The sequence below is a fragment of the Herpailurus yagouaroundi genome, unplaced genomic scaffold (assembly GCF_014898765.1).
Source record: "Herpailurus yagouaroundi ecotype Mexico unplaced genomic scaffold, PumYag 221, whole genome shotgun sequence".
NCBI lineage: Eukaryota > Metazoa > Chordata > Mammalia > Carnivora > Felidae > Herpailurus > Herpailurus yagouaroundi.
In genome coordinates, this window is record NW_024412452.1 from 9623844 (window position 1) to 9636124 (window position 12281).

Genomic DNA, 12281 nt, shown 5'->3' on the forward strand with positions numbered 1-12281 from the left:
ACACACACACACACACACACACACACACACACACACACACTTTACAAAAAACTAAAACTCTGTCTACATCACCAGTCCCTGTTCCTCTACCTTCTTCCTCTCTCTCTCAGCTATATACGTATTCTGTAGATTGGCTTACCCCTCTGGCATACTCCGCCTCCTCCTCAGGTCCTGTCTCTGTCTTCTTATTTTTTAAAAAGATTTTATTTTTAAGTAATCTCTACACATCCAGTGTGAGGCTTGAACTCACAACCCCGAGATCAAGAGTCATATGCTTCACTGACTGAGCCAGCCAAGCACCCCTCTTTCTTCCTATTGAAAATATCCAGGGATAGAATTCACAAGGCTTCTCTTTTCATGAGTAGAAGTAGAGTGGGGGAGGATGAAAAAAGGGAGAAGGTGCATGACAGACACACATTAGTAAATCTTGTCCCTGTCACATGTTAAATAGAAACAACAAAACATATCTCATGTAGTTTTTAAGGTGATTGAATAATATTGCATGTTTAAATATGTCTGGCAAATGATTTGCACATGGTGGTTGCTTAGTAGTTCTATGATTTACATTTGTGTCTCTTTTTTTAATAGTGTCTAATTCTCTGCAGATAGTCTCCATTTTTTCACCTATTTTCTTGAATATACTAATCATAGTTATTTTAGAGTTCTTGTATGCTGACCCCAATGCCTGGATCATCCATTTGTTTCAACTCTTTATTTTCTTTTGGTTTTTGGACATGTGGTTCTGTCTTTTGGTACAGCCAGTAATATTTTAATGAAAGATGCTCAATGTGTCTAAATAAGTTGCAGAGGCTCCAGTTGGCATTCCTATAGAGAGGGTCCATCCTGACCTGCACTAGGCAGATAGGGTGGTGACAGAACATCCTATTCTACTCAGGAGCTGTACTGAGTCCAGGCTTGACTGCTGTCCTGCTAAGGCTCAGTCTACCCTGGCTTGCTCCTGGCCTTCCAGGATTTTCCACTGAAACCTGGTATATTATATGCATCCCCCTCCCTTGGAAAATCCCAACTCTAATCACTGTATCCTGAGTATGTTAAAATGCTCTGCTTCTAAAGGCTTTCTCCTTGGATATTTTTGCCTCCTGCTCCATGAAGCCCCAGTATTTGGTAAATGTGAAAAAAATGAGTGAAAAATTGGTTTGAGCACCCACCCCACACCTGCCTGGTCTCCACCTAAAGATCTGCTGGTTTCTCTGTTCCCTTGAAAGTGCCTCAGCAAGTACAAATCCTAGATTCTCAGCTCCCACCAGCTGTCCCTCCAACTCAGAATCAACTTATGCCCTCGGGGTAAAAGCAGTTTTGATTTCCTCCTCTCTCTGGATTCTTCCCTCTCCAGAGACTTAGCTATCACTCATTTTCACTGTCTCAGCACCTCCTGGCTGCCTTCATACAAATGGCTTCTGTATATTCCAGCTTTGCTAGTTGTTTTAGGCAGGAGAGCCAGTCTGCCTCTGGCCATTCCATTCCACTCAGATGCAGAAGGAAATGTTTGTTAAATGTTCATTCATTCCCCCACTTTGCATCCCTTATTTGGCTAGACAGCCTATAATACATTTTCTGGTTTACTCTCAGCCAGTTGGCTGGCTCCACCAAGTTCTCATTTTCAGGTTCCTGGGTTTCCTTACAAGCATGAGCATAGCTCAATTCATTCAATACTGTCTCTTCCACTGCCCCTTCTTTTAGAATGGTTCTTCTGAACCAGGTCCACACTGCCATAATTAAATTCTAGTCATTAATACCAGCCCACCAGTCCTTATCAGCATCATAAATGTTGTATAACTTTTCTAATTACACTTTACACACACTCTAAACCTTAGTCAACTGCAGCCTTAAGTGTTATTCCATCCCCTGATTTTCTTACTGGAGAATTGACTGTTCTGTCCTTCTGTCCTCATCATAGGTTATTTTATTTGAGTATTTTACTTCCTTTTCCTCAAAAAAATGGCACTGCATCAGATAAGCAAGGCTCTTGATAAACCCATTCCCCAGCCCTTCCTGAAAGATATGTGCCATGCATCAATTCCCATAAATTTCACTCTTAGATCAGTCCAGACCACAAGAGAGCAATGTGTTTGTACTTCATTCTTGGTAACTTTTATAGATCTATATCTAAGAATTATTAAATTATTTTTAATTTAGCAAAATGTAATAAACATGATCTAATACTTACTCAGTAGATGTTTAACTTAAAAAATTTAACACTTCTTGGTACTTACTGTGTGCCTGAAACCGTTCTAAACACTTCACAAATACTAATTTATATAATCTCCATAATCATCCTTTGAGGAATTATAATCTGTATTTTACAAATGAAGAAATTGAGGCCCACAGAGGTTAAAGTAGTTTTCCAAGATTACACAACTAGTAAATGGTAGAGCCAGGATGAAATCCAGAAAGGTTGACTCCAGGACCCAAACTCTTAACCACTCTATAGCCATATGAAATTCATTATCATATTAACTGCAGGAGTTCTGTCAAATACACTCATTCAATAAGGATCCTTAAGATAGCTTCTCGAACACTTTTATCAGGAAAAGCTGTGGGCCTCCCTTCTAGCAAAAGTGGGTGGTTTGCATTTCTCTGAGCTTACCTAATCTTGGCTCTGTAATTGCCCTACCCTTATTTTTCCTTTGCCCAATCCCTTATTTATCTTTTTGTACTGTTGCATGTTTCTAAACTGGCATAACTGCTTTGTGGAATATGGTAGGGAATATATATATATATATATATATATATATATATATATATATATATATAATACATTTTTTCCAAATATTTATGAGATGAATCTATCCATCCCCAGGAAAACATAATTTCAGTTACCAAATCCTACTATGTAGTCCCAGTTATGTAGCTAATGACTCACTTTCCACATCCTCATTTCTCTTACAAAGTCATGTCTGTATGAACTAGAAAAAGAAATGAAAATACCACCTAGGTCTTTCAGTTTCCTACTTAAAATGTCAGAGTCTCTGGAGACACATTCCAGAGCTTTATAGGCCCTGTCTGCCCTAATTGGCCACAGAAGTGACAGAATTCAAGCCAGGATGTGTCTAGCAGGAGTCTAAGTACACAGGCAGTGACCTGGTTGGGCTGTAAGTGGGTGGGGATATGGAAAGTCCTTGGTTACATTAGGCAGAGAGTCAAGAACAAGAATCCAAGCTGAGAGTGGGGTGATAGCAGGTCAGCAACCATTTAAAAAAAAATCAGAATGAAGTTAGAGAGGGGACACAGACAGGGGAAACAGATGATAGAACAGACAGCGGCTAGCATGGGATCAGTGGGCTTCTCATGACCCAGCCTTGTCTAATTTTTTTTTTTGCTTCATATTTCACCATGCCCCTTCCATCCTTTACTCCAGCCACACTAATAAATTACTAAGTGTTCCCCCAAATATGCTAAACTGTTCCACACTTCCCATACCCTTTTTCATGCTGCTCTCTCCTTTTGCCTCTATCCACCTGACAAATATCTACCCATTTTTTCCAGATTCTGCTTAAATACCTTCACTAGGAAGCTATTCCTGCCCCCCACCACAGCCTGCCCTCACTCATCTTTTTTGTCCCCTACCCACCCATGTACCTGTTGTCACATCTATCTTGACCTTCACAGCAGTGATAAGGGGGATGAAGTTGTACCTTAGCATTCTGATGTGAGAAATGTCGTATTATTGTATTTTTCTAAACCAAATTTAGAAAATACTAATCCCTAAGAACTAGGATGTTGACACACCCAGTGTCTTTATGAGCCTCTCCCTGGTTTATACTCAGAATCCCAGAGCCCTAATAGTCTGGAAAATGTGGGAAATAGCCCTCTGGTCTTCAATATATCTCCAATACAATGTTGAATAGAAGTGGCAAGAGCAGATACCTTTGTCTTGTTCCTGACCTTAGGGACAAAGCATCCAGTCTTTCATCACTACTTATGATGCTAGTTGTGGGATTTTTGTAGAGCCGTTTGCCAGGTTAAGTTCTACTCTGTTTCTAATTTGTTCCTGAAAGGGTTTTGGATTTTATCAAATGCTTTTTCTGCATCTTTTGAGATGATTGTGTAGTTTTTATCCTTTATTCTAGAAACATGGTGTATTACATTGTTTGATTTTTAGGTATTAAACCAACCTTGCATTCCTGGAATAAACCCCATGTGGTATATACAGTTGATCCTTGAACAATGCAGGAGGTTAGGGGTGCCCAGTTCCCTTGCAGTCAAAAATCCATGTATAACATTGGACTTCCCAAAAACTTTAATTGCTTAATTTGGTCCCAGGACATCATATTGATGGCAGACCAAGGAAATGCTAGTTTAGCAGAATTAAAGCTTTTACCTGCTATAATAAATTCCCATCTGCCCTTCTGGCAAGGCCTACAACCGTGTCATTAAACTTGTCCCTTCTACTTCTGTCTCCTCGTTAGCCACATCCTCTTCCTTTCCTTTGCTATCTGTAAAGGATCCCTTTGGCTGCAGGTAACAGAAATCAAATCCAACTCTACCTTGGGTAATTAAGAGTTTATTTTTCTAATATAACAAGAAGTAATGGAGACAGACAATTCTGAAACCAATACAGTTAATCAATGATACCATCATGGACCAGGATCTTTGCATTTTTCCACTGCAGCATCCATGGCAAATGTACTTCATCCTTATGCCTATTCCTCATGTGGCTATTACACCTTAAGACCAATCCTATTCCAGGGAGAAAGAAGGAATAGGGTAAAGAGGCAAAAGCCTGCCAACATATTAGGAAGCTTTCCCAGAAGGCCCACACAGCAACTTCTGCTTGTCTCATTATTTAAATCAAGGTCACATGTCACCCCAGACCAATCACTGAAAGACTGAAAAATGTGTAGGGAGAAGGGAGTGGGATGAGGGAGTAGTGGCCAGTCAACCAGCAGTGGCTATGCCTTCCTTCACAGCCTTAGAAATTAGAAGTTAGGGCAGAGGTGGGGAAGAATGAGCTTGGAGCATGGCATGCCCTTCCACTCTGCCCCGTCCATACCTGTTCTAAACAGAATCAGTCCCCACCTCCTAAAATCTAAGCTCCCTAGCACCTTCTGTAGCAAACGTATCATAAATGCAGATACATTTTTACCTGTCTTCTGATAAATTCACCATCTAACTCATTCTCCTTTCTTTGGAAATTTGCAAAGGGGCACTGGGCTGGCTCAGTCAGTAGAGCATGAGATTCTTGATCTTGGGGTTGTAAATTTGAGCCCCATATTGGGTATAGAGATTACTTAAAAATAAAATCTTAAAAAAATAGAATTAGAAAAAGCCTATTGTCATCTGTAGTCATTAAGCATTGTTCAATTTGAGGACCCCAAAAACTACTCTTCTGGGACATGCTCTTGTCTTTTCTCAACTTTGCCTACCTGCCATGGCAGTTAACCATTTCCATCACAGGTACAACTGCCTGTACCTACAAGTCAACCCATTACCTGGGTAACATGTTCAAGCTTGGGTCCTAGACTTTAGATCTCTACTGCCATTAACTACTGTCCAGGAAGAGGTTAGAAATTCAGAGTCCAAAATAAGGATCTTAAAGTTCAACTTTCCTATCTCTCACTTTACCCCCAAATGCTCCTGAGAATTACAGATGAAGTAATATCTTTATCAAACTCTAGTAAGTGCATTTGCTTCTCTTCCTTCCAGAGCCTTACTCTAACCTCTCTTTAAATCAGCCCAGAAGTTTTAAAGCAGTCTGCAAAATCCTTTCAACTCAATCTCTTCCTAATCCTCTGAAAGCCCACACATCAGGAGTTACTTTTGAGGGGTACTTGGGCGGCTCAGTTGGTTAAGGGTCCTACTCTTGATTTCAGCTCAGATCATAATCTCATCGTTCATGAGTTTGAGCCCCATGTGAGGCTCTGAATTGACAGCGTGGAGCCTGGTTGGGATTCTCTGTCTCCCTCTCTCTCTGACACTCTCATGCTTGTGCTCTATCTCTCAAAAATAAATAACTTTTTAAAAAAGGAGTTACTTTTGAGAGACCTCAGTCAATTCTGTATACCAGTTCTATAATAGAATCTTAGCTGTTGTCTCAAAATCAATAGGCTCAAATTTTAAGGATCATAATTTTTTGTGTGCAGCATTCAAAGTTCCTTTTTTGGGAGTGCCTGGGTGGCTCAGTCGGCTGAGCGTCTGACTTTGGCTCAGGTAATGATCTCGCGGTCTGTGAGTTCGAGCCCCATGTTGGGCTCTGTGCTAACAGCTCAGAGCCTGGAGCCTGCTTGGGATTCTGTGTCTCCCTCTCTCTCTGTCCCTCCCCCACTCATGCTTTGTCTCTCTCTCTGTGAAAAATAAACAAAAACATTTTTAAAAAATTTTTAAGTTCCTTTTTTGTTTAATTTCTTAATGTTTATTTATTTTTGAAAGACAAAGTGTGAGCAGGGGAGGGACAGAGAAAGAGAGAGACACAGAATCCGAAGCAGGCTCCAGGTTCTGAGCTGTCAGCACAGAGCCCGATGTGGGACTCGAACTCAAGAGCCATGAGATCATGACCTGAGCCAAAGTTGGATGCTCAACCAACTGAGCCACACAGGTGCCCCTCGGGGTTTCCCAGTAATCCCACAGTGTAGCAGTCATGAATTTGTCCCATAACACTGAGGTGTGAGAAATGTCACATTGCCTAAAAAAAAAAAAAAAAAAAAAAAAAAAAAGTTCAAGAAATGTTACAATGCCATAGTTTTAGCCCCCAGTGACTTGCCACAGTGGAAAGATACTCTATTGTCTGTGGAATCATGGAAGGGTGACCAACCACACCAGTTTGCCCAGCATTGGGGGGTTTTCTGAGATGTAGGGCTTTCATTGCTAAATGGGCAAACCAGAACAGGTGGTCATCCTAAGTATTGGACAAACGTTAATTTACAAACCTTCCCTTTACTATATATAAACTCTCAAAGAGCAAGAAACATGTCTAATGAATTTCTACATATTCATGCCTAGTGCTTCGGACATAACAGCCACCCAACGCATTCTTAATAAATAAACAAACTAGTTCACAAATGCATGAACCAGCATAAAAAATAGACTAAAATAATAGGGGCAGAGGGAGAGGGAGACACAGAATCTGAAGAGGATTCCAGGCTCTGAGTGTCAGCACAGAGCCCAACTTGAGGCTCAAACTCACAAACCGTTGAGATCATGACCTGAGCTGAAGTTGGACGCTTAACTGACTGAGCCACCCAGACACCCCAGATATGAGCAAAATGTTAAGAAAGCATAAACTTCTGAAGGTACCTACCACCTTCCCAGCCTACCAGATCTCCTCACAGTTCTGTGGTGCACAAAATGATGACACTGCTTTTAAGTGTCTGGAAACTTGTGCACCACCTCCACCCCAGCACATTGCCCCTAGGGTGTAACTCTAATGCTACAGCAGGGTTTTTTTGTGCTTCACTGTGTCACTTTCCACTTGTCTTCCACAAGACACTGATACTCCTCAATCCCCTTAAAATCTTTCCCCGCTGTTTGCCTTTCCTCTCATATTCTTCCAACTTTTTGTATCAGTTAGAGTGGGTGGAGCTATTGTGCTTGCTTTCATCTTCTGTAGCAGAGAGGCTGTTATGTTTGTGCCAGGTGGAAGTGCTGATCACCTCAAGCAAGAGGGCACAATTTGCAGATGATCGTAACAGTCTGACTCCACATTTCTTAAGAGTTTTGTGGTTTTCCTTGAAAAACTACCAAAGAAAATTGCCTTATTCCCATGCCTGATTTAAAAGGGCACACCTAGAAAATCTGCTAATAGGTCTGTGTGTCTCTTCTCCTGACCCATGGCACACAGCAAAGTGTCACCCCCTCTGTTCTGCAGAACCTTTCACTCAGAGTCACTGCCCCTGGAATTCTGACCCTTCTTTTTGTCCTGTGACTAGCTGTGTTGATCTCAAGGATCCTGCACCCACTGGCCTCTTTGTACCTAAGCTTTTCTCTCCCTGCTGTCTCCTCCTCCTCTTGCTTTGGCAGGTGACTTTGATCACCTTCTTAAACCCTTTCTGGGTATTCTACAGATATTCCCTAACCAGCCCACTCTGATCTCAGTCATGCAGCACAAGCACATTTTGTCACCCTCTAAACAAGACCTGAATTTTCACAACAGCCCACACAAGTCTGTATTTCAAGACTGTTTTTATGAATTGTAATTCTTGGCACGCCCAAGTGGCTCCGTTGGTTGAGTATCCAACTTCAGCTCAGGTTATGCTCTCGTGGGTTCATGGGTTTGAGCCCTGCATTGGGCTGGCTGCTGTCAGTGCAGAGTCCCGCTTTGGATCCTCTGTCCCCCTCTCTCTGCCCCTCCACTGGTCATTCTCTCTCTCACTCTCTCTCTCGCTCTCTCTTTCTCTCTCTCTTTCTCCCTCTCCCTCTCAGAAATATTTTTTTAAAAAGTTTTTTTTAATGTTTATTTTATTTTTGAGAGTCAGGAAGACAGAGCACTAGCAGGGGAGGGGCAGAGAGAGAGGGAGACACAGAATCCGAAGCAGGCTCCAAGCTGTCAACACAGAGCCTGATGCGGAGCTCGAACTCACGAACAACGAGATCATGACCTGACCCAAAGTCGGACACTCAACCAACTAAGCCACCCAGGCGCCCCTAAAAAAAGAATTGTAATTCTTAAAATTCTACATTTACCATTGAGTAATACATTAGCCATCTCCAGGGTGAACACCTACTTCAGGTTAAAGGGCATCTCTTGGGGCGCCTGGGTGGCTCAGTTGGTTTAGCACCTAACTCTTGATTTCAGTTCATGATCTCACAGTTTGTGGGTTTATGGGTTTGAGCCCAGTGTCGGCACAGAGCCTGCTTGGGACTCTCTCTCCCTCTTGCTCTGCCCCTCCCCCTGCTTCCTCTCTCTCTCTCTCTCTCTCTCTCTCTCTCTCTCTCTCTGTCTGTCTCAAAATAAGTAAACATTTAAAAAATAACAAGAAAGGGCCTGTCTTGTCTCTGCATTGTGAACCGTTTTGTGTACAACTCCAACCAGGGAGGAAGAGCACTCCCTTGGGGCAACTCAGTTAGGAAGTCCCTGTCTCCCAGGACCAAAGAAAAATGGTTCAGTCCTCCCTGACACCCCCAGAGAAACTTGGGGAAGCCTTGATTGAGATAGATCTTCAAAACATGCCAAAGACTGAAGGTGAACCAGCATTTATATATGCTCTTGTTTCAGAAAAGAGAATGGCTGCTGTTGGCCAAAGGGGAGCCCCTGAGTGGAGGACACAGCCTGAGGACGCCTGCCAGCACTTTCTATGTGATTGTGCCATCACGCTCCCCCACTCTGCTGGTGAAGGCAGTGGCCACTAGGGAACTGTTGCTGCCCAGCCCCTTCCCCCCGCTGCCTGAGGACCCAACTGACGTCAGCCTTAAGACTGTGGAGGCAAGTGAAGCTCAGATCTCATGGGGCAGACAGAAGGGAGAGAAGAGTTGGGAGCTGGAGAAAAGGATACGGGAGAGGAATTAGCCTGTGGGAGAAAGGACTGGGGAGCAGAGGGAGGAGTGGTTGTTCCAGGAAGGTGGTGGAGGGTGAGAGAAGAAAGCGAAGGTAGGAACTGAGGCCAGGTGGAAGGAAGTAATGTGATGTGTGTCTGTGTGGTGGTGTCTTTCTCTGCTTTGTGCGTGTGTATCTGTTTGTTGAGGAAAAGGGAAAAAGGCAGTCAATGCAGGCATTCAGGATAGGAAGGGCTTCAAAATGAGACTCCCATGCAATGGAGAGAACTGCACTGCCACCATTTTCCCCCTCCTCCCCTCCCCCATCTTTCCCTTTCCCCCCCTTCTCCCCCCTTCTCCTGTCTTCCTTGGATCTGGATTCTGGATTTCCTCTGCCAGCCTCCTCTGGCTGAGGGCAGGAGGAAAGGCTCTGGGCAGGGAGAACTGGAGCCACATCGCTGCTGGATCACTGGCTTACGTGCAGAGAGGACAGAGCTTGGGATTGTGTTCTTGCCTTGGCGGCCACCGGGATGCAAAAAGAGGTGGGCACGAGTGGCCGTGGCTCGCTCAGTGTCTCACTTCAGAGCCAGTGGTTCCTGGCACAGGATGTTGTGGCCGGAAAACCTGACTGCTCAGGAATGCTGTGCTTGTGTGCCCTCCGGCTCCGGCTCTGCTCATCTAGCAGGCGAAGAACTCCATGTACTGCCCCTGCAGACTGTGAGCAGCCCCAGGCCTCGGTCACACCCTCTCTCACAGCCCGCACACTGGATCCCTTGTGACCCTTCCAGCACTTCAGCCCCTCTCAGAATCCCATGACACGCTTCTCAGAGCCAGAGTATTTGGTGTCCCTAGCCACTCACGGCTATACCTACTTGTTGCACTCTTACCTGACACTTACATCACAGACACTCAGACCTGGGGGCCGGAACACCCAGCGGAGACCCTCATCTACTTCAGTCTTGAGCCAAGCCCCGGGTCTTCACACATCCTCCAGTCTCTCACAGTCCAAGGTCTCTTACTGTGTTCTGTGACCTCAAGCTCCCTGGGTGAGTCTTCTCTTCTCTCTTCCACAGAGGGTGCTGGACAGCCTGGAGCTAGAGCCCACCTACAACCCCTTGCAGGCTTGGAGCCACCTGTACTCACACCTGAGCAACACCTTGACCAAGCTTCAGGGCCGGATCCAGCCAAGCTTGGAAAGCCGGGCCCTGAGAAAGGTACAGCTCCCTCCCTACTCCCTCCTTTATGCCCAGAATCCAAGAGAGACCTCCTCCCCTGTCCCTGGCTCCCCCCATCCCAGGGAGCAGCCCCCTCCCCTGGTGGAGGGGAGAACCAGGCCAACCAGGGAAGGAGAAAAAGAACAGCCCTTTGCCCTAGACCAAGGAAATTACAACCCCTGTCCGGTAGGGAGGGTTTTCTGCCTGGGCACTTACATATGGTGATGTTTAGGCATCTTCACTGTGCACTGGTGATAATCCATTAGTCATGTAGCAGACCATTGTCCCACTAAGCAAATTGGCAGTACTGAGAGCACAGGTTCTGTTTAAAGAAAAGGCTGAATGGAAGGTGGAAAAAGAAATATCCAAAGGAAAGGAAATTAGCATGTACTGAACACCAGTCATTTGCCAGGTTTTGTGACCAGTGCTCTCACAAATATCTTTCTCGTTTAATCCCTACAGCATCCCTGCAAGGTAAGTGTTATGTTCACTGTACAGATGAGGAAAAGGAGGCTGACCAAGCTTAGTACATTGGAGTCCAGGCTTTCTCAACAAGGGTTACAGAGAGAAGAGTAATTGAGGGTGGAGTTATTTTTTATGAAATTTATATTCTACAGTGTTTGTATAGAATATAAATTCTTAATCTTTTCCTAATTTCTTAGTAACAGAACCTTTAGGAACTCCTGCTTTGCCTTAGCTGAAGTTACAAAAGAAAGATCTTTCCAAACTACAGTCAATCTAAAGATGGGAGCTGAGCCCACCACAAGTTAGCTGATGGACAAGCTAACAGAGAAGGAACACTCAGCCAGGAGACCGGCACTGTGGAGACAAGCCCAGGGGACTCCACCGCCCTTGACTTTGAGGCTGTCACTTAAGGGATGGGACACGTGAAGGAGTTAGGACAGGAGGCCCAACAAGGAACAGGACAGGAGATCGGGAGCCATGTCTGGGCCTCAGAGAACTCTCTGCTTTCTTTGTAGGCTGGGCAGTTGCAGACAAACCGAGTTCGAGCCACAGTGGCCCCCCTGCCTATGATTCCAACCCCTGGCAGAGCCCCCAAGATGCCAGCAGCCAGCAAGCCTTCCTCCGAAGTTTTCTTCTGGCCTTCCAAGGAGGAAGAAGTGGAGGAGCAGAAAGGGGAGGAGTATCCCTCTGGGCCCTAAGTCACCAGCACCAGAGCCTGGCGGCCCTGTTCAACCACATCCACACTAAGGCTCATACAGTGAATGGCCTTTGCTCCACCTGAGCCTCTGTGAGCTCCAGGCGACTGGGAAACAGAGCCTTTCCCTCCTCAGTCTTCAGAACTGCTGCCGCCCCACTGCTTAGTCCTGGAAGAGACACACCTGAACTTTTTCCTTCTCCAAGCAGGAACTCATTTTCTTTTGGATTATTTGATACTGTTAGCACAGTATCAGATTAAATACCCAGTAAGTCTCTACCATTGTTAGGAGCATTCCCAGCCCAAATTTCTCCTTGTAGTTCCTGGTAAACAGGTAGACGAGGTCAGGTCACCTTCGGGAAACTGGACATCAGGAGACAAGTACAAGGTTTTTAGAGCTCATGAAAAGAGGTAGGATTGAAATCAAAGCCTCATTCCAAAGGCTGCATTCTTTTTTTTTTTTTTTAATTTTTTTTTTT

The 12281-nt window shown here is 44.5% G+C and overlaps 1 protein-coding gene across 2 annotated transcripts in view; it reads left to right on the plus strand.

The window, feature by feature from the left end:
• M1AP (meiosis 1 associated protein) overlaps positions 1–11828 on the plus strand; it is a 73754-nt gene extending 61926 nt beyond the window's left edge. Inside the window, exons 8-11 of one of the 2 annotated variants that reach the window (XM_040458417.1) lie at positions 9173–9379; positions 10503–10643; positions 11106–11117; positions 11624–11828. In XM_040458417.1, the coding sequence (XP_040314351.1) occupies positions 9173–9379; positions 10503–10643; positions 11106–11117; positions 11624–11806 (543 nt within the window). In that variant the 3' untranslated portion in view covers positions 11807–11828. The remainder of the gene's footprint in view (positions 1–9172; positions 9380–10502; positions 10644–11105; positions 11118–11623) is intronic. The other variant, XM_040458418.1, reaches the window with a different exon arrangement.
• The last annotated feature ends 453 nt before the right edge of the window (positions 11829–12281 follow it).